Source organism: Bombus vancouverensis, chromosome 10 (assembly GCF_051014615.1).
Source record: "Bombus vancouverensis nearcticus chromosome 10, iyBomVanc1_principal, whole genome shotgun sequence".
Lineage (NCBI taxonomy): Eukaryota > Metazoa > Arthropoda > Insecta > Hymenoptera > Apidae > Bombus > Bombus vancouverensis.
In genome coordinates this window covers 6,210,210-6,236,303 of record NC_134920.1, presented here as the reverse complement: position 1 = coordinate 6,236,303, position 26,094 = coordinate 6,210,210, and the positions used below count along the sequence as shown (strand labels likewise).

The 26,094-nt window shown below is 31.4% G+C and overlaps 3 protein-coding genes and 1 long non-coding RNA gene across 5 annotated transcripts; 2 read left to right on the top strand and 2 right to left on the bottom strand.

Moving 5' to 3' along the window:
• Window positions 1-186: 186 nt before the first annotated feature.
• Window positions 187-5,455, bottom strand: LOC143303250 (uncharacterized). 2 transcript variants are annotated; one of them, XR_013059377.1, is made up of 4 exons: window positions 4,802-5,455; window positions 4,551-4,739; window positions 1,532-4,478; window positions 187-985 (listed from the first exon to the last, which is right to left on the bottom strand). It is a non-coding gene; the product is annotated as an uncharacterized LOC143303250 (long non-coding RNA). The 2 variants fall into 2 exon arrangements; XR_013059376.1 differs by having other exon boundaries at window positions 4,551-5,455.
• LOC117157828 (UPAR/Ly6 domain-containing protein crok) lies at window positions 1,949-9,063 on the top strand. Its single transcript, XM_033336105.2, has 3 exons — window positions 1,949-2,086; window positions 6,607-6,768; window positions 7,896-9,063. Exons 1-3 carry the CDS (start codon window positions 2,017-2,019, stop codon window positions 8,165-8,167), a joined length of 504 nt encoding a protein of 167 aa, XP_033191996.2. The 5' UTR covers window positions 1,949-2,016; the 3' UTR covers window positions 8,168-9,063.
• Window positions 9,064-11,117: 2,054 nt separating this feature from the next.
• On the bottom strand, window positions 11,118-15,169 carry gcl (germ cell-less). The gene is made up of 8 exons (XM_033336104.2): window positions 14,820-15,169; window positions 14,465-14,588; window positions 14,285-14,381; window positions 13,827-14,196; window positions 13,485-13,754; window positions 12,996-13,214; window positions 12,837-12,927; window positions 11,118-12,751 (listed from the first exon to the last, which is right to left on the bottom strand). The coding sequence occupies exons 1-8, from the start codon at window positions 14,963-14,965 to the stop codon at window positions 12,620-12,622; spliced, it is 1,449 nt and encodes a 482-aa protein (XP_033191995.1). The 5' UTR covers window positions 14,966-15,169; the 3' UTR covers window positions 11,118-12,619.
• A 151-nt stretch (window positions 15,170-15,320) lies between these two features.
• LOC117157826 (uncharacterized) lies at window positions 15,321-24,837 on the top strand. The gene is made up of 4 exons (XM_076622197.1): window positions 15,321-16,621; window positions 16,692-17,138; window positions 17,230-23,309; window positions 23,679-24,837. Exons 3-4 carry the CDS (start codon window positions 17,232-17,234, stop codon window positions 23,910-23,912), a joined length of 6,312 nt encoding a protein of 2,103 aa, XP_076478312.1. The 5' UTR covers window positions 15,321-16,621; window positions 16,692-17,138; window positions 17,230-17,231; the 3' UTR covers window positions 23,913-24,837.
• The last annotated feature ends 1,257 nt before the right edge of the window (window positions 24,838-26,094 follow it).

Here is a 26,094-nt window from a genome sequence, read left to right as displayed (position 1 = left end):
ATTTTGTTCCAATAGAATTTTGTTCTATGAATAGAATAGCATTTTGTTCTCAATAAAATAATATAAAACAAAAAATGTCATTCATGCTGTAGTATTGTGTATTATTTCTTTATAAAAGGAAAAAAACTTTAGGTCAACCTAATACATATATGTCGTTCATTAGCGATAGTTTTACAGAGTTGATAAAAGTGTTATATATATATACATATATATATATATATATATATATATACATTCATTTATATCATCCATTAGCATTGACAGACATTCCTCTTTTTTCATAAGGAAATTTTGGAAATCCTAAAAAGCTGTTTTTATTTTTTCCTTCTTTCCTTATAATCATTTTTGAATTAATTTTAGGAAAACTAGATAATAAAAATAAACCTAGTAAATAAAAGCAGATAGGTAAACTTATCGTTACTGTAAATTATTATTATTGTTTTATTTTATATATAGAATATTTACAATAAAAGGTCACTACCAAGAGAAAGCTTTGTACGCTTATTAAATAAACTTTTATTACAGAAAACAATTCTCTGTGTAAAGTTAAACGATCAACCTTTTCGGTATATAAAATAGAATCATTCAATTTGAATAAATAACGCTATTAAAATTACACTAAATATTAGTTGGTTTTTAACACATATTATTTACTGTCCATAAACATAGCTTTACATGTATATCTAAAGAAGGTAAGTAAATACGCAATATTGTCGATAAATGGTGAAGTTAGTGCTTTGCAATTACCATACATATAATATCTGAAATGAATAATTGAGATTTTTAATGAATCATTCATAAGTTTATGAAAGATTAATAAAAAAATTTCTATTAGAAATATGTACATATGTGCTTTTTGTTAAAGAATAGAAGCTAAAATCTTCATTTCTTAAGCGTCTTCAATGTCTGATTATATTGTCCATATACTACTGCAGGCTGTGTATTATAAGTGGTCTTCACTACTTGCTGAATTACAATTTGTAGTCTGTACATAGATCGAGTTTACCAGGTTAGTATTTGACATGCGAACACAACTTCAGGAATAGTTTTACATGATCTGCATAGAAAAAACTACATTCGCTAGTACTGGAATTCGTTGTTACATAATTTTAGAGTTTAATAAAAATAACTAGAATACTATAATATTAATTATTCATATTGTAAAAAATGGATGATTCAAAATGCGATACAACTTTTTCTCAATTCAAAATTTTCAACAAAGTAAAATTTTTTCCTCTTGAAAGATGAACGATAAATTTCACCCTTAAACACACAATCTTAACCCAGATACGCTTATTATCTTCTCAAAATGATTAAAAGATCATGATTAATTTTACTATACTTTTACTCTATCTCACATACTTCGAAATTTTCTTTTTAAGAATCGATTAAATATTAAATTTTAATTAATATGAATTCTATGTAAATTTCAAATATAAAGAGAAAATATTTTGTAATATTTTGAAAAATATCTAAAAAAAAATATTTAGGCGTATTTTAAGAAAAACAGTAATGAGAAAGTTATTATTACCTTGATAAGAAAAATTGGTTCCAGTACTGGTGGGGTACGGTGGTGAACGGTGAGTGGACGTAAAGCGCATGGAAAAACCAGAGGGGGCAGATCTGCCGCATAGCCGACGGAAACTCGTCTGACCCTCATCAGACGCGACGCGTCCGCGATCACGTACGGTGCACCACGCAAGAAATCAGAAGGTTCGTACACGTTTGTTCAGTCATTTCGGACGTGAGAACGGAGAAAGAGACATCATAGACAGGACCTGTCTATCGAACACTGCCATCATATAAATTCTTTTCACTCGTTCTCGATATCTTTCAAACATTGTTCATTTTTCGAGAAGGCTCTACAAGTTACAGAAAATTTATATAAATATTAACACAATTATAATCAGACCTGCCGCGTGCGAACTTTCCATGCAGCGAGGGTGGAGGCAACACGTCCGAAGTGACTGACTGCAACGTGATTAGCCTGAAACACATGGTCCGGTGATCGTGATCATGATTGCAAACCGTCTCGCGCCGATCGTCACCCTCGTCCTCGTGGTTCTGCTGTCGACTATTCATCACGGTGAGTCCAATTTTTCGCGCCCCCTTTCAATCACCACTGATCTCATCTCAATATTCGTTTATCCTGAAACGATTGTCGATGATCAATCTATAGAACGCATAGAATTTCGTATATACGAAGCTAATAGTTTGTGCAACTATTAAGAAATTATAGTAATATATAAGATAACAAAACACATGCTACTTTAACGATCTAGTTTCTTATCGAACCAGTAGATTTACGATCAATCTATGAAAATTCTTTACTTCTTATCGTAAATTCTCCTTCTGAATCGGCGCACGCGAACTGCATGCCTGAAAGATATATGTTCTTATTAATCCCAATCGGCGATTATTTTTTGTCTATTTTCACGCAATATAATATTTCGTTGGAACAAAGTTAAGCAAGTTTTTCAACAGAAAATTCAAGCTTCTTTTACGTAATGTTTCGTAACTCATATATGGAAAGACGGAAGTCAGTTAAAAAGAAAACTTCTCATTACCTTATAAATTCGTAGAGCAATTGAACAAGATCGAGTTTTTTAAAAGAGTCACGTACGTTACTGCGCAATGCAGTGATCAACGGAAAGAGCAGATACATACATAATAGGAGGACATATCACAGTGCATCATTAGTTCTGCACGCGTTTCACGTGACGATGGCAAATCCTGCCAAGCGGAGAATCGTTACAAATCGGCTAAAGTTTCTTCTTGGAAGCAGAAGTCGTTTGAGCTATGAAAAGAAAGACGCCGGAACAAACGAGCTATTGATTTCAATGTTACATAAAAGGTACGATCGAGCTTTTATCGGCCGCAGTCCTTGCAACTTTTCAGTCACGTCTTTTTTATCAGCTCGATAGCTATCTTCTTTCCAATCGTATCGATGTAAACTGTCGGCAGTTTTCAAAAACTTTGTCCTTCATATTATAGATGGATACTTCGATGGATTATGTCATAGGCTGTGGATACATATAACTAACGCAAATGAGGGCAATTAGTATGAAGTAAGATAACTTTGTAGAGGACATTCCTGTTCTGTAGAGGATTATGGTGTTCTAGATGTTTGTCAGAGAACTCGTACAATGGTAGCACTTGTGGTACTTCCCCGATGCTCGTCTGGAACCGATCGTACTCAATTTCTAAATTGAATCTCGTTATAAAAGTAAATCGCGCGGTAAGGAAACAACTTATCGGAAGTCAAGGATACAATCCTGTATCACGCACGCAAGAAGAAAAAATAAGATTGTAGGACGATGTATTTTTAATAGAAAAAATGATTAAAATCGGACAGAAACTTCGGGAACGTATACTGAATGATTAGAAATAATCATTTTCTCGGAAAAGTGTAATTTTTCGCTTTTCACATAAATTTTATGGTAAATGCAAAAAGACAAAATAAGAAGTCGATTTACATACTTAGTAAACTGGGTGTATTTCTCGGAACAATAGAAATAACTGGTTTGGAGGTCGGCCCATTAAAGAGAGCGACTTTCGCAAAAGTTTAAAGCACTGCGGCAGTGCGATACAAATGTATCGACATTTCGGAATAAGTGATTATTTCTATAATGTTTAATGCATAATTAACGTTTGTGGAATAATTACTACAATACATTCGTGTTGATAGAAACGACGAAGAAAATCAGTGACAGAATAGGAAATTTTAAGAATAAAAACTCTTCGATACAAACAGCTTAACGTGGATAGAACGTTCGCATCACATCAATTGTATGAAGTAAAAATACTCTTAAAAATTATAATACGTCTTTGTAAAAGTCTGAATCGGATGCAACGTTGAAAATATAAAATTGTGATGTGACGTAAGCGAAGCGTTGTTGCGTGTAATTCGCTTCAATCGTTAGACACTAACCTTAAAGGTACAATTTCGTAACTGGTCAAACTTAAAGTTACTAATTGAATCGGGTTGTTTCTGTATCGCGGACAGAACCAAACTGGAGAAAGTACCGGCGAGACTTCACTTATCTCTAAGTTATTTCTTGATTGTTCACTCGGTCATTTTCTTTCCAAGAAAAATGATTATCATCTGTTAGCTGATGCAATTTGTTGAAATTTAGAATTTTGGTTCATAGAACCTGGCCCCCGCGAGGGTTATCGAGCGACCCACTTTCTCCCCTCCCTCCCGCTGCATTCTCTCACACTCTCCTTCGAATTCTATTCTCCCTGCACCGCGTGGTGCCGTGACCAAGGGGACGTTCCTCGCGTTAACCTTGCCTTATTGATAAATTTTTTATAAAATTTGGATTGTTATGCTTATACAAACTGTACATCAGTGAGTGTTGTTCGCATCTTCGAATGAATCTGACGACCTACTTAAATAAATCCTAATGGTCAGCAGAGTAACGTCATATCTTCCAAATGTTCACGTAGATTAACTAAATATTCAGTTATTTTGGTGCCTAAAATTATTGAAAAACATGAATACACATTTACTTCAAACAATATACAAAAAAAAAGCAGATTTTACTGACTTAAAAATAATCTTTACAGATAGCTTTAAGTTTTCTAATTTAAAGTATCAAATGCTAAATCAGTAAATCCTATAGTTGTAAGCGAACCATCATCTCAGTCAATGTTCTTCCCTGTTTCTTCTTATTATGCATGTTTTTATGTCAGAGAGAGAGAGAGAGGCATCTGGGCCGATCCCTTCGTTTCAATTCCTGTCGATTACATAAGGACCTGCAATGTCACGCAGCGCTTGTTGGTTCCTCACGCGACTTACCCCTACCGTTTACCCCAGCTGTCCTGTCCTATTTACTGCTGATCGAACGTCTCGTGTGGTTTCAAATGTCATTGAAGAATCTTCTGTGCACACACAATTCTGATCAATGTTTTCACGCCTTGTACTTGCAAGTCAAAATTATTACTTTGTTAATACGGAGGCTTCTTTAGCTTGACAATAACATGATACATCAGCTTGTCCTCTTTAATCGAACCGCCGAGGGATTTTGTCTTCTTGTGACTATGGTGTAACCTACCGTACCTGTGATGCCTATTTCATGCTTGAATGACTTTTAGTAGTTGTACGAAAATTTACAAAAAAAATTGGGTCTTTTTGTTAAAATAATGTTAAAAATTATTTGATAGTCACAGGCAATATTGATGGTTATTAATTAAATGAGTCTTTTATAGAGCGTTCTCCATTATTAGTGAATCAAATAGCAAAAGATTTGGTATTTTAACAGTGCAGAACTTGCCATTGAAAGCTAGAACGGCGCGAGTCAGTAAAACGCCCTGCAGAACTTATTCAAGGTCAGGGTACCGAGCTACCTCATCTATATTTTCCTGCGCTCTCGGGGTGAATTCGACTAATCAAAAGGGAATGTAAAATCTCGTTTACACAATTTTATTTTTTAATTAATAACGAAACATTTTCTTTTACCAAATTACGCATGATCCATTAAACCATAATCGATACTCTTCTCTTTAACAGATTCTGTTAACAAAGTAAGAAATATATATAGAAAACCTTTCAGACAATCATAAAAGTAAGAGTGTTTTTTAATTTTTCTGTTAAACAATTCATTAAAATGTAACGTTTCAATTTTGCAAAAGTGAAAGTTTAAAAAGTTATAACCGTCAAATATACCGTTTCCAAATAAATTTCTATTGCTAAAATTTGCAACATTTATTCTTCTATCGTTAGACCTATTTTCTTATGTGTGTATCAGTAGGTCATCGCGCGCATTGGTCGGGGTCTTCCTGCTCGATATCAGCTGGTGCTGTAACCAGACTTGTTGGGAGGGTGAATGGGGTTGCGTGGTGACGTCACAACGCGGCAGGGCCGTAGCGAATCACCAGAACTTCGTAAACGAAGCGTCTTGAATTCCAAGCAAAATGGTCATTTCTAGAAGAAATTAAATTTCCATTAACCGATCAACGAAATTACCTTACAATGTGGAATCATTATGAAACATTAGATACCATCAAAAATACTCATCAACGTTTATCCTGAATCTTAATCTTCAGGATAATTCATAATAAAATAATTCTTAATAAAGAATAGATAACTTTTTTCAGTTTATTGTACCTGTTCATTGTTTTACGATGATGTATTTCAATTGAAAACAATTATCGACAGTCCTTTCGCATGTTTATCTATATTCTAAAGCTTTTAATAGACACTAACAGATTAATTGCATACATGTATCGTAACAAGCACCTACACATTAGTGGCCTAGTTTTGAGTAAGTTGCAGAATGTGATAAGAGCAGTGCGAAAGGAGCCACAATCTATAAAATGATTTCAGCACTTCTAAATCCTGACCTATCCTATTACAATCAATAGAATAGCCTGGTATTTTAGCATATAATTATGAAACAAAAATCCAGTTTATTGTGATTTATAAAAGAATTCTTTCCTCTTAATTTCTTTCTTCCATTATTTTTTTCAATTATTCTAATATTCAATCAATATCTATATAATTGTTCATAAAAAATTCTTATGGTATAAGTTGGATTTAAATATTAATATTAGATAGAATATCTCCATTTTTGCTTGGTGTTTGATATAAAATTCATTTTTCAGGAGAAGCAATAATATGCTACAAATGCAACAGCGCATACGATCCAAGGTGCGGCGATCCTTTCAATCCGTACAGTCTTGGAACGGTGAACTGCAGCTTTCGACCCCGCTTAAACCATCTGAGCAGCCTGGCGCCGACTCTTTGTCGAAAGATCAGTCAAAAAGGTACATGTGATAGTAATTAGTGAATTAGTAATTGCCTATTGCATGCATAATACTGTTTACTTTGGTAAAATTATTGTATAAGTTTTCGTGCCTAAAAATACAACAAAATATTCATACATTCCGTGACAGACCATTAAAATTCAAATTACTATGCATTGATATTTGTTATCGGATAAGGGCAAATAGCTGACTGCATTGCGGCAACCGAACCCCAAAAGTTATTAGATCTCTAGCATCAAAGTAGAAAAGATACACGTGTAGCATCCCCTTCAGATTCACAATACCAGTTAAGCAGAATATTCACGAGGCTGCCCGTGATTTTTTCAAATAGCACTTACATAATCCTCTCACAAGATTGACATTTTTCGCGAATGTGCGCACGTGTATGATATTAAAAGATGTCACCTGTATCCTCAACGTAGAACTTTGCTGAAGTTGTTCTCATTCTCTGTGAAATATGTAGATCTGATCATCATATACATAAATAAAGATACATACAATTAACAAAGAAATCAAGCTTCCAAAGAATTTCAGTAGCTACATGTTAAAGTTTACTTGGAAGCATGAATAATATAGATATCTTTGGCAATTTTTGAAGGATTTTCCTACACATTAAAAACTTGCTTTGTTATCGACATTATCACACAATACTTTCGTAATTAGAAATCAGATGTTTTTTTAAATATTCACCATTTCTAAAAAAATAAATATTTCTAAAGATCCAGATGTATTTCTTTAATGCTTATAGATGTCGAACCGTAATTATGCGCACCGTAATGTACCGAATATACCGTAATTAACCATATATGCTCGTAATTATGCACGTCGGTTAAATGATCACCTCAAAAATTCTTATCGTTGCAGTGCAGTTATTTTATTGCAAAAATACGATTGTATTCCTCAAGGATGAAAATTTCAACAATTTTTCGATTTATTTTATGATTTTCCCTTTAAAGATTGCCAAATATAGTTATGATCTTCACGGATTTGCAGTGGCTAGCCTCTTAAATAAATGATTTATCTTTGTGGCTGTTTAATTTCCTAGCGAGTTAATCATTTGACATTTAGCTGTCTATTGAAAAATTATGAACGCTCATTGTAATGTTCTGACTTTGATGAATTTCCAGTGTACGGGAAGATCAGGGTTGTCAGAGATTGTGGATACATAACGGATGCGAGAGACAATGGCGATTGCTTAGTAAGATCAGGTACTCACGACGTTCACGCAGTCTACTGCGCTTGCACCGGTGATCTCTGTAACTCGGCCGAAAGCCACACACCGTCCTTCTTACTGCCGTTGACATCCTTGTTGATGGTTATTCTGGCGATGCCGAGTTTCCTTCTTTCGTACCCGTTTGCAATACCTGTCTTAACCTCGCCGCACTTCTCCATAGCCTAAACTATTCAGCCACCAGCGGATAACACTTAACGCCTAAAAACTGAATCAACGATTCAATAGAAAAGACCGTTCGGATCCGGAACAACACGTTCTTTGCCTGCTCGTTCATAATTGAAGCGCGTACAGGTTAGATTGCGATCAATTTTAGATTTTATTAAGGAAAGAGGGATTGAGAATAATTGATGGAATTCAAACAAAAGTTTCAGTTTCGGAAACCAAATGTTTCGTTAGTTTCGTCAAAATTGTAAAGTTGAATTTTTTTACGTTTATAACAAGTCCTAATGGGAACCGGAGGTTGTTAACGAGATGAAATGTAATTACAGCTCCTCTGTTGTTAATATTTTTAAAAAGATTCGCTCAATCGAGAGCATGGTACATATAGAGATATATATTATATATGTACTGTCCCAGGATTCGAACGAATTTCGCAAAAGTAGACAAATTACAAGAGAGTAGTTCTAACGGTGATACAAACTGCCAGATACGCGAGAGCGTATTTCAGTAGTACACTTCAGTAAGATTTCAATGGGAAAAGATAAAAACATACACACGGCCTCCGCACGTGAAACCACCCAAGATATCTCGCGTAAGCGTAGTAAATAAGAGATGGGAAAAAACTAATTACTATACCTGGAAAAGGATTCCTCAAAGAATATATATAATATATATATACATATATATACAAATATGTATTATATTTTATTGGAAGAGAAACAGAAATGGAATTGCACGCAAGAAGGATATTACAGCTTATTTTTAGAGAAGTAACATCGGGTTGCTTTCATGAATGCCTGGCACCATACGCAAATTTGTAAGATACGACATGAGTATGCGGGAATAATTTAAAAAATAAGAAACAAACAAAATAGAAAGACATATCTTCGACGAATAATTTATTTTACACTTCGTTTAAACGAAGATAAAATAAATAAATGGAATCCGGCATTATGATTGCGACCCGTATTCCGCTGATTTTTGCAATAAAATGCTGTGTAAAACGATAGACGGTAGCGGAGGCTCGCGAAACGAAGAAAAAGAGATATATATTGATGTGCGTATGTGTGCGTGTATGGTAAGTGCGCGTTCGTTGTGTGTGCACGCGACTGCGTGCATGTGTGCGTGTATACGTATACAATTCGCGTCAAAGAAACGCTAAAAAATTATTAAAAGATATATTATAGTTCGATTAAGAAGTGAAACATTGCTACTTCTTCAACCGTAGTCAACTAATAAGAAATCAGTAAATTAAAACAAAAAAAGAGCATGGACAGAAAACCAAAAAATAACACAAGAAAAATACAGAAGTCGTAAACGAAAACTGTAATGAAGATGTAGAAACTATCATCTATGGAGAAAGTAGAGGGTAAAGTAGAACGCTTATTGAAAGAAACAAACGAAAAAAAATAATAAAAATATAATAAAAACGAACACACATATGTCTCACCGCAGTACGTATGTAATTAATCCCCGCTACCGTTGTTGTCACTGTGTCATATCATCACCATCGTCACATTATTAGTACGGTTGCTAATTACTACCAGCACCATCAGTACTACAGCTATTAACTGCTACTACTAACTAATCAATATCATCACCATCGTTATTAATATTATCGTATTATTGCTATTATTAATTCATATTTTTCTTGTTATTATTGAGTACTGGTCAAAATAAAATACGGATGACTTCAGTAGAAAGGACATGAAGAAACGATGGCGAACGTTTTGACACCTTAAGAGACGGAAAAGTATTCGAAAATAGTAGCAAATATGGACATCAGGTACAAATAGGCTTGATAATCATGGTTTCGATTTCGTTTCATTGTAGACTGCGGTTGATGACAGATAAAAAAGCACGAAAACATTGTTTTACTATATATTTGCTTGAAAGTACTTACATGTACTTTGTAGTATCTTCATACAAATCGCAATTGTCTCAAAAGAATTGTCAGAAGAATTTCCACTGGAAAATTTAATTCTGTACTCCACGACGATTCTATTTCTTTTTCTTACATCCGATATACATAATACACGACGAATGCATGTCTTTTCAAATGATAGATCTGGAGCAATAGATAAGAACAAGACAGACAGCCACAGATAAAGGACAGAATAAATGATAAGGACAGTTAGAAATACATACATATGTATTTCGTTATGTTCCGCTCAATTACATACACTAGTCGATTGATTGGTTCTTTTAGAAAATTAAAAGTTGAACATTATATCTTAAAAATGCCTAGTGATACTGTAAGCTTTTTTATTTTTACTTAAAATTCGAATGTAGATGTAATACAAAAGATAATATAATCATATAGTTGTTTAGACAATTTCAGAGTCTGATTCGAAAGATTAGAAGTTTGTCGCGAATTGCTCTAACTTAGTGCATGTAAAATTGATACAGTCTATCACAGAAAAAAAAAAAATAATAGCGGTACCCGTAATAAACAAAGAAATGCGCGAGTGTATATGTATTTTGTGATGTGTCTATAGGCAAAACGTGAATGAAATCTTTTCTCGCTATACTTCTCTAAATGTATCGTGATCAACGATGACCATAGGAAACTGTCATGTTCTACAATGAATAAAAATAAACATTAATAATATTTTTTCTTAGTGTCCTTTTTCCTTCTACTGTGCCTGTGGTACATCGTAGAAATTTCATCTAACATCGAGCGGAATGTAACGAAACTGTTTTTCCGAGTAACTACTTGCATAATACGTCTTAATTAATTTTCATACATATCATTCGCCGATAATCATTCATCATACTTCACAATGAAATAAAACTACTGGCGACACTGCCTCCCTTATACAAGCATATCGAAAAAAGCAAACAAAAGAAAAAAGAACAGAAAAATACATCGTTTAAATGGTATCACCGATTTGAATATTTTATGTTAATATTATGAATACATTTAATTAATAAAACGTACTAGGTCAAGACAATGTTAATTGTACTATTTCGGTTTTATTGCAATATTCATAATCATATTCTATTAATGTTGCATTATACACATCCATCACTATGTACAGAGAATATTCTGCCAATAAAGTGTTGAATGGTTACAAAAAAAAACCAAAGAGACGGAATCAAAATTATACTTCATATATCGGAAACCTTGCAAGTTAATTAATTTATTATTTGACGATTCCAATGTTAATATACAGAAATAAATGATATTTTCTTTCGTGATGTATCATTGACTTATATGACCTTCGTTTATAATTAATTAATAAGACAAAGAAACTGCCTTATCGCGCAATACGATTTTGTATAAATTGTTGTACATTCATATACTTTCAAAATTTATCGTTGCTATAACAAAGTAATTAACCAGTCACAAAATTATATGTGTGATTCGCTAAAAAAGGTAAGTAATAAATTATAATATTTGATGATGCTATATAGAACACATCATATTTTCCCATATCGAGAAGTTAACCTAAAGCAAATAATGCATATTAAATGTAGAAAAATCTTGAATGCTAAACTAAGTAGTTTTTATGTAATAATCTCTGTAATATATTATAAGGGATAATAATAATAAGTAAAAAGTAAAATTTCGCGCATATTAGATAATAGCACCATACACATATAGATTATTTGCAAAACTGAAGGAACATCTATCGTTTAGATCGGAAATGTTCTTAACACTGCAGTAATAGCTTTCAAATAGTAATAAATTTTGTATAAAAGCTTCTGTTAGTTAGCAATAGAAACAATATTTTTCATTTGTTTATAGTAATATTCACTTTTACTTTTAAATTGGCATTCATAAGGCACGAAGGTCGATGTTTCGATAACTGTCCGGAAGACACAGAGATACTCTATCAGCGTGTTTATGAATTAACTTACACAATTACATCTTTATTTTTACTATGAATGTATAAAATTATCAATTGAAAATTAGCCTATTTTGTTACTAGTGTCATCATGGCATATAAATATATAAATGCGTAAGTGCCAGTGAAAGCAAATATCTAATACTGTGGTATTTTATATGACAATTTTCTTTTCAGAAAATTTAACACTTAATTACTTGAAATTAATAAAAATAAAATTCTTATGATTGACATCACCTGAAAATTAGCTACATTTTTTAATAGTCTTAATATTTTTTTATAAGTAATAAGTGCAATTTCACATAAGAAAAGATAAGTATCTGAATTATAATATATCTGGAAAGTACAAAACAGAAGAATGAAACTTTCTTCGTATACATATACTAACATCGTAATTCCATTTAGTCGACTAGAAGCACTTGAATTTATAAAAATTTTAATCAGAAATTAGCATATCCACAATATAAAAGTCACGTGGGTGAGTAACAAAATTTATAGCATTTAATCATACTCAAGTATTATAAATTGGAACAGCCGGTTTGTTATCTGAGGTAAGCGTACGTTGGATTCAGTTCGAATGTTTCGAAAACGTTGAATGTTCAATATGCTATGTATTCGACAAGATAATTATATCAGCTGATTTTTCCTTTTCCGTTGATACAAATGGAGTAACTACTTGCATGTTGACTGATATATATAAAGGATAAGTAAGTTGTTTATCCAGAGACATCACTTGTTTCTAAAATGTAAACTCAACGTAAGCTCAAACTTTTCAGCAACTTGAATAGTTTCTTCAGATTAAAAGATTCATAAATGCTACTTACTTCTTCATTCTTATGGAGTGACAACCTAAGCATACCCGAACTCTGAATGTGTTTTATTTGACGTTGTTCGTCCAATGAAATTAGACTTACTCTGGAAAGTAAATATTTTTAAAAATTTCTAATCTAAATTTGAAAAGTTATAATTAAAAAAATACTAACTTTAAAATTATTTTGTGCTTGCTATGGTTAGCTTTTATATGATCTGTATCTAATCTATGATTTCTCTTAATCCTCAAAGTAGTACTATCCAAGCACACCACCAAATCTAATCCAAAATGAAACGCTGTCCATCTCCAAATATGCTCGCCAGCTTTTTCAATGCACCTTCCGCAACGGAAACATTCACGAGCAAACTCTTCTTCACTCATTTGTTTTGGTCTAAAATAGTTAAATAGAAAGTTTTTACAGCTGTTTCTGCTCATTAAATATTTCAGTATTATACTATGCAAATAAAGTAATTGTCACAGATACCTAAAGTAGAATAAACATGGGAGTAGGTTTTTTAGAGTGAAAGTTCTGCCCACAAAGCTGGTTGTAAAAAAGGGGGGAAGGAAAAAGGAGGCACATATTTGAGACTCTTTACTATGTCCATCTTCCTAAGCATAGATCAAGGATACATTTAGAAAAAGTAAAACTTTTGTAACTTACCCTCGATCTTTATTCGCATCTATTCTTAGTAAATGTAACCATTGTTCTTTATATGCATTATGTAACCACTCATGTGGTATTAAGTTGTCACTATATAAAATTTTTACATCTTGATCGTGCAATAAAAGATATTTCATTCTCAGGGCTTTAAAAGGTGCTGCAAATTCTTTGCCTTCTTCTGTTGTAAGGAATGGTTTCGTCCATTTATGATTTCTAAAATATTCATCAATTTGAAGTGTTTCCTCTTTATTATGTACATGAACAAATAGCCTGAAATACAGTTTATAATTATATAACAGTTCTGTTTAAATGCATTTCTTATCTTAATGTTTCACTACTGACCATACACGTAACATCATGTATATGCAAAATTCTGTTTGCATAGCAATTAAATCAGGACTAGCAATCAATTCAACCATCAAATCAGGTGTAATTTCTTTTAAAAAGGTAGGATGTAACCATCCATATCCTAAGAGATTTACTTCTAACCATCGTTTTGCTGCAGTTTTTACTACCGGCACACCATAAGATACAGCAGCATTATAATAAGGAACGACTGTTTTTATATTCGTTGTCTCTACCATAATATCTGTACATTGGTCAATTAATCCTTGTAATTGAAATAATGTAGAGGTAGCCAAAATTGGTATGACCTCTTTTGGTTCTAAACTGACTTCATCTTGGTAAAAAGAACCAAAGACTGTCAAAAGAGCTGAAAATATATAAAATTAAGAAATACAAATCTTACTTTTAATTATTAGAATAAAAGAAATTTAAATAAAAAATAAAGAATTATTTACAATCTAATGTAATGTTAGGATCAGCAATTTCTACACTTATAACTGTCTCATTTGCTTCTCTCCAAGATCCTGAAAACATACTTGCAAAATACGGACTCTGTAAAAGCAAGTAATATATAAAATTTTAACATAAAAATTAAATATATGTACTTATATGATATATTAAAATAATGACATTACCTGACTAATATAGACTTTATGCAACCTCCATGCTTTGCCCAACATGAGCACAGTTATATCACTTCCTTTTTCTTCTTGGAACAATGTTTTGTAAATGTATTGTGCTGTTGTCAGCAATTTCCTTCTGTAAGAATTAAAAATATTGCATTAATTACAATATACATGTATCAAACCATTTAAATGAAAGACAGTTTAGTAATCAGTTGACAATATAACATTGTTAGATACAATATTAAGAAGCTTTTTTTATCGATGATGCAAATACTGTTTAATAGCATTGACAATCGAATCTTATAATAGCCATGGTTAATTAACCAATATAAAGTTAAGATTATTTACTACAAGATTTTCGTACTTTTTCGGTGTTTGAAGCGTCCGATCGATGTAATCCGATTCAGAATCAAAATCATCTTCCTCGATGCACTTTCGTTTGCGACCACGATATACGGAGTGCACTGCATTATTTGACATCGATGCAATTTTTCTCATGTAATTTCCCATTTTTCGTTATGTATTTCAATGAGCAAAAGAAATTTCTAGTTCAATCACCGACAAATTCATCAGAATTCTCAACATTGTTTTTTTTAATGCACAGAACTGTAGGTCTGCTGCGTGTTCAGTGTTCAGAAAGAAGGTCTGTATAAGTGTTCCTCTTGAAACCTGCAGGCCTGTAACGGCTGTAACCTATCTACTTATGTGCATGTGCACATGGGAATATATGTATATACAACATGTAAACATGTGACGTAACAAAAGATATGAGACATTCTGTCCAACAAGTCGAGTCAAGAGAAGTGGAGGGGTAAATATAACTAATCATGTGACACTTCAACCATTGGCTAGTAGTCGCATCGCTAGTGAATTATGATTATCAAGGTTGACTTCGTAGAAAATACGTAGCAAAGAGGAATTTCCTCTCCGATTTAAATAAAGCTTCTCAGCAGTGATTTACGCTAAATTTTCCATCTGTGTTGACACAACCGTGTTAATTGGTAACAAATATATTTGCTCAATCTAGCAACATATATATCTCAGATTTTTCAATTTTCGGAATAGTAGTTTTCTACTTTGTAGTATCTCAGAATCTCCTAGATTTAATATAAGCCGATCTCGATACTGGCTAGAGAAAACCGTTCGAAAATTGAGTCATGAAAAATCAATATGGAAGATAACAAAGTTCCTGTGAGATATGAGTTGAGTGTCTCTGTCTGAGCATTCATAGTATGTCATGCACGCAGAATTTGAACCTTTTTATCTTCTATGTTGATTTTTATGACTCAACTTTTGGACGGTCTTTTCTATGTTTTCGACGAGTGTCAAGACCTGTTTGTATTAATGATCGTGTTTGTGACCACTTCATAATTTTCCTTGACTTGGTTTCTATTAGCCAGAATACTACACAGGTCCCGAAACTCGAAATTTCCTGTATTACCCACCACACAGAGGGCGTTAATGTCGAATAGTCGAAATAATTTCAACAAAGTATAGAAATAATCCAGTAAATTTTTTATAATTTTTATAATGCTTTATAAGTAGGTATACTTTATCTATGCATAAACAATCCTATCTATGGTTAAATATCACTTTAGGGGACACAAAATTATAGCATGTGGCACCTACTGTTTTCATTAAATACAAATATTTACATGCTACATAATCGTGATATCCCTCACCATAGAAGTTTCAGGGCCTGTATATGTATATGACCGTGGTACAGTTTGTCCAATGAAACGAGTGACACTAGTCAGCAATCAAACTTGCAGCTACAGTAATTAAGTTTTATTTACATTTACTACCTCGTCCCATTGAACAGACTATACATACTATATATCATTTTTTTTAATACTTATACATCATTTGTATAATAGATAGAATATATGTATGTATTGCTTAAGTCTATTCGGATTGAATGTTTCTTTCGCGAGGGGGCTAGTATCTAATAAGCAACAATAAGACACATTATTTACATTATTGGTCACCTTGTTATTAGCGATGTATTAAATGAAAACGCTTGATATGGAATAAAAAATTGCATTACGTAATTAAAAGTGTGGGAAAATTTCAAATTCAGGTGTTTGAATATCTCTATGTGAGGCTAATCAAAACACGGATATAAAACTGTTGTTGAAAATTAAATTAATGGCAATTTTGGATCAGGTAAGATTCATTTATAACTAACGTTTTATAAGTAGTTACAATCATGTTAAAAAGCATTTTTTCGTTGTAGTCAGTTTGAATTCTCTGTATTTTCTGATTGAATTGTTGTGGGCAAACATTTATATTATATAAATTCATGTATCAAATTTTATGCATTTTTATATGCGTTGTGGATGCAAGTGCGGAGTTATGTACGTGTATTCGCGCGACCGATCTCCCATTGTCACGCCAACTGCTCAGAGGGCAATTCGTTTCTGAACGCTTCGCAACGGAATGGTTAAAATAAACTGATTTTTATACACAGCATTTTGTCTACTGTATGCCTGATTCATAGACGAAGGTCAAGAATTTCATTTTTACTAATAAAAACGTGTATAAAACAAGTCGTTTTAAGAAGGTTATTATTATAACCTTGTACGAAAGAAGATACTTCCTATTGTTATAGCAAAAATAATTTATCTATAAATTATGTAGTAAAATATATTAAAAGCAAGATTTTTATCTTAAGTGTATAAAGGTATGTTAATAATTTTTAATTCGTGTAATATTATAATTTATTTCTTAAGCACTCTAATCAAGTTTTACATTAAATTGGTTATGTTTGACAGCAATGGAAATTTCTGATGAAGAATTGTTTTCTTCACATCATTCGGTTGATAATTACTCAGAGCAAGTAATTAACATGGCATTACCGTTACCAAAGCCAAAACCTAAAGGTTCTAATGCAAAATACAAAAAAATCCAAGATACTAGTTGTTATATATTCAGGAAAAGATTAAGAAGTAATGGGTTGAGACAATTGTTAAGAAGAGGAGATACATTAGAGGATTTGTGTAAATTATTGTGTAAGCCAGTTATTGTGAATGTTACAAAATTATCAGTATCAGAGATAAAGCAATGGTGTAAAAAAGACTTGCATCAATCTGAAGCAAAAAATATATTAACACAGAAAAAGAAATTTAAACGAAGGATACCGCAAACAAGATTCAGTAAAAGAAAGAAAAAGTCCAAACAGAAGCAGTTATCTTGCTTATGTAACTATGAAAATAAAGTTAAACCTCAAAATATGTCATTTTCCAAGAAAGCAGAGATTGGAAATAAGAATTTTACAAAAAATTTATTAGAAGATGTTAAACAACCACATATAAAATTACAAAGAATAGATGAAGTAATCAATAAAATAGCACAGTCATTTGCAAGAGTAACTCCGATTAAAGAATGTGAAACAATTATTCAAACAGAATGTGGAACAAATATTCAATCTGAATGCGAAACAAATATTCAAACAAGATGTGAAACAAGTGTTCAAACAAGATGTGAGACAAGTATTCAAACAGAAGAAACTCAAACTGAATTAAGTACATCTGCACCAGAACAACTAAAAGTATCATCTGTAAATATCGATACAGATAAATATCAACGAAATCTTAAAACTGAGACAATAGCAATTAGGTCTCATGCAAATGAGACTCTACAATTGAATAAATGTGCAGATTCAGATTCAGATTTAGATTCAGATTCAGATTTAGATTCAGATTCAGATTTAGATTCAGATTCAGATTTAGATTCAGATTCAGATTCAGATTCTAATACTAATTCTGATTTTGATTCTAATACTGGAAATTCTAGAAATACTAATGAAAGGAGACATAGAATTATATATAATTCTCATACAGATGATAACAATCGTTATAATAAGAGCAATGCAAATAATGCAAGAATAATTTTGAATAAATTAAAGAGGTTAAGGAGAAATTCATCAAGAAATACAAGCAAAATTAACCTAGTAAATGAAAAATACAATATTATTAAGAAAAGATGTACAGATAAAAATTCATTGCTTCAAGCACCACAAAGACCAAGTATATTAGACCGTATATCAGCGCTATGTGATCCTGATGATGATGATGATAATGAAAGTACTATAGAAGGTAATACTCCCAGTTGTGTGCCTCCAAAATTAAATCTTGAATGTATTATAGAAAATGGTACTTCTGTAAAAGGAAAGAATGAATATGCTATGACTATAGAGAAACCAATTGTAGAAAACAAAAATATTGAAGAACAAATACAAGAATCATTTCCTTCCGATAGAAATTTTACACAAAGATATAAATTGTTTAAAGAATTAAAAGTTTTTTTAATAAAATTTGATGCTCTGAAAGACTCCAATACTACATATTCAGCAAATGAAATTGAGAAAATGGCAGAAAGTTTTACGAATTCTTACGTGAATTTAAATTCTTCAAAACTCCAAAATAGTAATGAAAAATCTATAAATAATGCATCATTTACTTCAATCTTTTTAAAAGATTCTAATGTTAACATTGAGAAATCTACAGATGCTACAAAACATGTTTCAAGCTCAAGTATTGATAGCATTCCAAATAAAGATATTTATACAACTACCAAAAGAACACAAAGCACAATTAAATTATTATCAAATTCTTCAGAAAAATTATCTCCAAATTTAATCAGAGATGCAAAGATACAACAAGAGAGGAGTTCACAAATTCAAAAAGTTTGTCATAATTTAACAAAAATTTTTGAAGACAGTTCTAAAAAAAGGTTTGCACAGAATACTATTAGTAATATAAAGCAGAAATTAATTGTTCCAATCCCTACTATCAAATCTACTTTATTATATTCTTCACAAGAATCTATCAATAAAACTTCTGAATTATCAAATGTGGTAGAAAACATTGATAATATAGACAAATCTACTGGTAAAACGATCTCCTTAAAGAAAAAGATACCAAAGATTTCTCCACGTAAGGAGAATTCTATGAAATTGGTTATTGATGCAAGATCTCAAGAACAAGTGGGAGTTGATACATCTGGTGTTACTAATTTCAAATTGCATCTTTCAAAGAAAAATAAAAAACATGAGTCAGAGAAACATACATTTGCACCTAAAACATGTGGAAAAACTATGAATGTTACAACTACTAAAATAGCTACAAAGAAAAGTGCTTCAACTTCTTATTCTTCCATAGTATCTCCTAAAAAACATAAGAGACTTAGAGATAATCTTGGTTATAAATGTATTGTTTGTGATTTTTGTTTTGAAGATTATTCTGATTTACAACAACACCTAATTACACATACACAAAAGCAAAATAATAGTTTAGCAAATTCATTGAAAACTTCCAATATGTCACCTGAACAATCTCAGGACACGATATCTCAATCCTCAAAAGCGAGGATATCAGAACCACCACAAGTGTCAAGTGAGCACAGGAGTGGAGAACATACAGCATCACAATATGTCACCAAGAAAGATAATGGACAACAAAAGAAAAAAGATGCTATAACAAAAAGCTCACTGAGTAAAGAAAAGAGGAAAAGGAGGATTAAGCATATTAGTAATTCAAATAAGTGTAATGTTTGTTCAAAACCTTTTGAAGCAATGGCTGATTTGGCAGCTCATATCTTCTTACATACAGAGAGAGAATTGCAACAAGCATATAAACTCGCAAAACAAAAATTGAATGGAATAGAAAAATATAAACAAACTGGAACTCAACAAACAACTAACAGTATTAAAAATGTAAATAGCACTGTAAATACTGCAGATAATATAATTGGAATTACTCAAAAAGTTAATGATAAGGAAGAAACGTTGCTTATACAGAAACCAAATAAATCATTAATTACAGAAGATTCAGAAATAAGAGACACAGAATCTATTACTATGAAAGAAAACTATTCGCAAGATATAGAATTATGTCTGCCAGCAAAATCGAGAAAAGATGGTAATAAAAAATCGTTCACAGTATGCGAATGTCATAATAAACCAGGAACTAATGAAAATTGTTTGCAAATCGAAATAGTTCTTCTTTGTCACACTTGCAGGGTGCTATTTAGAAGTATGAAATGTTTCGAAACCCATTATCGTCTTCCCGAATATGTAAATTGTAATCAAAACCGCTTAACTAGTGGTCGTTCTCCAAATTTATTTTGTGCTACCTGTGGTATGATATTTAGTTCAGTTCAAGATGTGCGTCATCATTTAGAAATACATGCTCGTTTTAAAAAAGACTGTACAATGGATTTTCGATGCAACATTTGCAAGGTTATATTCCTAGGAATAGGAAGTCTTTTTTATATCCATTGGTCAAAGCATTCCAGAGATTCTTTTTGGATGGCTAGTGAGAGATCATTTCCAAAAGATTCCATAATAAACTCGAAGCTGAGAAAGGCAGAGAATTCTTCTACACAAAATGCAATGACTTTGAGTACGTGTGTAGAAAAATACATTGAAGTAGCAGAACATGTCTGTTATAATTGTAAACTGCCTTTTATTACTCAAGATGATTTAAAGAATCATATTTCAGAATGTAGAAAATTTAAGTCAGTTCAAGATGCATCTATTGCAGAAAACTCTAATACATATCTCGCAATAAGGATAACTTGTAGTTTATGTGATGATACTTTTATTAACAAAAAAACAGAATTTTATAAACATATAAAAGATAAACATAATTTGAGTATCGAACCTCGATTTATTTGTACATCATTCACGGTTGGAAATATGGTATTTATTTGCAGTATCTGCATGGCAATGACTAAAAGTTTAGATGACTTCGAGGATCATTGGTTGAAACATAATACAACTCATGTATATTTTACTTGTTCGCATTGTAGTAAAATATATCACAACAGCTTAAATTCCTTCATAGACCATGCTAAAAGACATGGTATTGATGCTAATGATGTAGTGTCCTGTGTAGTAAATTATGAACAAACAAAATTCAGTTGTAAATTTTGTAATATTGGTTTTGATTCTCCTCAAAGTATGCAGGAGCATGCTATTATTCATAACACAAACAGCCAACAGATAGGTCCTCAGATTAGTCAAGTTACAAATCAAAACAGCTCTGCAACAGTATCAGAGACAGATCGTGCTTCCAATTCTGCAAAGCTGGTTGAATCGACTATTGAAAAGCGGATGGATGGATCATTACAAATGGAGACTCAAACAATGGAAAAGGCAAGCGAAATTTGTCCAATAGAATCTAGTAGAGACAAAAGTAGGGACGAATTAATCAAGATATTAGAAGGAAATGAAGATGATTCTGAACATGAATTAATAATAGATTTGACAAAACAATCAGAAGAATGTAATGAAGGATTAAAAGAAGAAGGAAGTAAGGAAAGACAGACTACATCTAATCTTACATTAGATAAATCTCCTATCAATCAAACTTGTGTCATGTTGGAGAATAATAAAGCTAATGCATTGGTAACAAATGCAAATGTCCAAGTATCTTCACAAAATGTTGCAAAATCTAAAACTCAAAATGTTACAGATTCTCTTTTTACTGCTAAAAACATAAATCCTCAAATATCTAATTCAAACATTAAGTCTACAAATATTTTGCAAACAATATTGGTTTCAAATAATGTTAGTAATCATAATAATCTACTAGATATAGAAAAAAAAACAAGTGACCAATCAATCACAAAAGATATAGAAAGTACACAAAATGTTGAAGTTCATGACAGAGTTTCAATTATAAATCAAGAAGAATCAACAATTTTAATAAAAGAAACATCAGAGAAACAAAGTCCACCAAGACCAAAACAAGGGTTCTTAAGAGTGAAAACTCTTGCAGAACTTACAGGTTCTGCAAATTTATGTGAATTTAACAATTGTGCTGTTGAAAACATTAATGAATTAGCCAAGCACTTCAAAAGTCACCATGCTTTGAACAAAGATAATAACGAACATAAAACTACAGAAAAAGAATTAGTTTCAAAACAATCTGAAATAAACAAATTTATTGCTAATAAAAAATTAAAAATTGTTCCTAATACAAATTCAAATTCATTACTATTACCTTCACCTAATTCAGGCAATATAAAATTAGTGATTCAGAATCCAGTTATGAAATCTAATACTACAGTAATAAATAATCAACAACCACAGCAATTCCAAATAAATACAAATCAAAACAAACACTCATCTTCTCTGGAGAATGTAACATCAGCATATCATAAAAACTTACCAGCTTGTAATTTCGTTCGAACAACCACAGCTATGCCACGTTTTACTATTTTGAAACCTACCAAAGTAATAGCACATGCTGCTAATATACCGAATGTACAGAAAACACATGTAGCATCCTGTTCTACCAATGAAAATAAACAAAGGTCTTCTTCTGCAAAAAAGAATTCAAATCGTACTATACATAAGTGTAATAATTGCAATTTTGCTTCAAATAATTCTGCAGAATTCTTAATGCACAATTTACCAGGAAGTCATTCAACTTGTAAGAAGCAATATTCGCAAAATGGTACCCAGGTGCAAAAAATTAACAAATTTGATAATTCACAAACAATACCCACAATTAATACTATTCAAAACAATCCAAATCCCAAACGATGTCAACAAACTACTATGAAGCAACCAGGGATTAACTATGCGTCTTCATCTGTCTGTGATCAATATTCTTATCTTGCTGCAGGCACTTCAAATAATAGTAATCAAATGCTTAAACAAAATCAACCAATAATAACTAATCATCCAATAACAGGAAATACCACCCCTATTTATTATACAAAACCAAATCTTAGCAATGGTAGAATGTCAATAGTGATCAATCAAACTACACCTACTGTTCAAAATATACCCACAATAGGAATCCTGCAACAACCAGCGCAGCAACAAATATATCAACAACAGGTATACAATGAATCAGTGACAATTATAAATACACCATACTTGTATCAACCACAAGTATATTGATAATTATAGTTAATATTTGCAATTAATTCTTTAAATAAGAAATTTTTATAGATTTCGCTCGCTTTGAGATAGTATTTTATGATTTTACCAATATTCTGTAGACACAACAATATATATAAGAACATAGAAATATATATAATGTACAATTATTTTTATCTCCTATAAAAAAAACTTTAATCTAGACCCCAGTGAACCCAATATTATTCGACTTATTATAAGTGGTAGATATATTTCCTGCTTAAGGAAAAGATCCAAGTTAAATCATTAATACATCACACAATATATCTTCTAATTTTGTTTTTACAGGGTTTAGTTCAATTTTCTGAATCGAATGCTGTTTTCCAACTGGCAAATCAACCAAGTGTTACAACTTATCAAGTTAGATATATATGTCCTTATTGTTCGAAAAATTTTGTTTCTGAAAACTATATGCAAATGCATATAAATAGTCACCACAATTTTATATGTAATATTTGTAATTTGCGTTTATACAATTTTAACGATTTAAATCTTCATAAAATTCAGCATAATTTTTTGTAAATTGAAGGAGTTAATATGCCACACAATATATATTTAATCCTTTATTTGCAGAATTAAGTTGAATCAAATGCTATATATCAACTGGCAAACAATATGACATATTAAATAAAGAACCAAGTATTACAACTTATGAAGTTAAATATGTATGTCTTGATTGTCTGAAAAATGTTCTGAATGTATAAATATTGAACGATAAATATATCTTGTCGGTGTTCTGCGTTTTCCTAGTTAATAATTCGAGTAGCATTTTACACTTCATACTCATCTTAAAATTCATACATTCTTCAAATTAAATTGTGATTGATTTTATAAAGATTTAAAATTGTATAAACACAAGCTGCAAATACGTATATACCTTAATTGTCACTCACGCTAAAAAATGTACGTCTTTTTCATTTTTATAATTATTTATTATTACTTTTTTTTTTAAGCAACATATAATTGTTATATTTTTTCATCGAATTCATTGATATTAATATTTTATTATCACGTATTATACTTAAGTATTATATTAATCTCAATTGTATCTTATATTCAAAGTATATAATGTAAGCAAAAAGAGTACATATTGTGCAATGTACGCGAACATACAATAGAACTCTATTTATTAGAATGAAATTTTAGTTAGTGTTTGATTAACTAGAATTCTTGCCAATTTAATGTACTTCTTTAATGATGAACATTATCTGCTTCAATGAAACGAACGTTTTCATTTATATTATTGTTTCTAAATCAGTTATAAATAGAGTTCTATTGTAATTAGATGAGTATTGCCGTTTGACGTGTACGAAGTACAAGATATTTTTATATTCCATTGCAATCATAATTGTTACATGAACGATGTTAATTAATAATAATCAATTTAAACGGATAAACATGATGGATAAAGGAAATTAAATGGATGATCTTCGATTATATACATATATGCATGTCTCCTTTATTCGGCACTTTGAGCTTTTAATTTTTTTACAATAATCATCACGTCAATCTCTGTAATCGGTAGAAATACATTTAATAGAGCAATAGTTATGAGCAACGAGAAAGAAATCATGTTTGTTAACTTAGAATTTTGAATTTCACCATCCTTGCTTATAACTATTGCACGGGGGGACGAAATGACCCTGGCGTGAATTACTATTCCCAAGATTAATTAGAATCTCATATTACGTGTTTTCATGAGTTGCTACCAATAAATCGAAAGATTAATTCACAATACAAAAAATCAGACAAAAATCACGCGTATTTCAAGTTGCATTGAAAAAAGAAGCAGAGCTTTTCATCGCGTGATTGTCCTCATTTTCGCGTATTAAAAAGCGGAAGTATTCGAATCCTCCACTTTGCGCGTGGTATGCATTAACGTTTTAAGTTCCTTGTTAATTTTGATTATTGGTATTGAAAAATAAAAATTATACTAAAAAATAATTCCGAAACAATTTTTTTTTAATTTAATAGCGGGTTAAGAATGGCGTGCAAAATCCAAAAATGAAAATACACCAGTAATATATACGACATATTACGATATTCGATGATTACAAATTCGTTAGTTTAGTAATAACAAATATTAGTGGCGATAAATACCATTTTCAGATATTTAAACAATTAAACTTGAAGTGTGAACTTTGCGTGAACTCTATAATTTTATCTGAGCGAACAGACATGACAAAAAATTAGTTTTAAAACACGCAAATGACTGTTAAAACCTCTATACATATATCGATTGTATATCAAAAATAAATGAATATATTCGAAAGGAGAAAAGTTGAAATTTTGTCTCATATAAAGATGTATAGAAATTTATTCTTTTCGATAGAGATGGAATTAAGTGTTTAAGTTAAATAACTGTTTAATTATGCCCAATAAGGCTTGGAATCGGGATGATCGTATCGTAATAAACGGTCCTTAAATTAAGGTAAGTCTATATAATCGCTCGTGTATCGATATCACGAGCGTTGTGTGTAATACACTTTCATTTATCCTACAATTTGGCACGTGATTCACGTTTCAACACAAACATCTGTTGTGTCCTCAACTCGAAAGAAATGTTTCTCGTACTCGTTTTACAATTCAGTACGTGACGATATATGATATAAAGCTAAATGTTAATGGAAAATGTACTTGAACCTTAAACAAGAAAGGAGGAAGGCTACTCACTATGTCTTAACTATGTATTTGAAAATCTTAT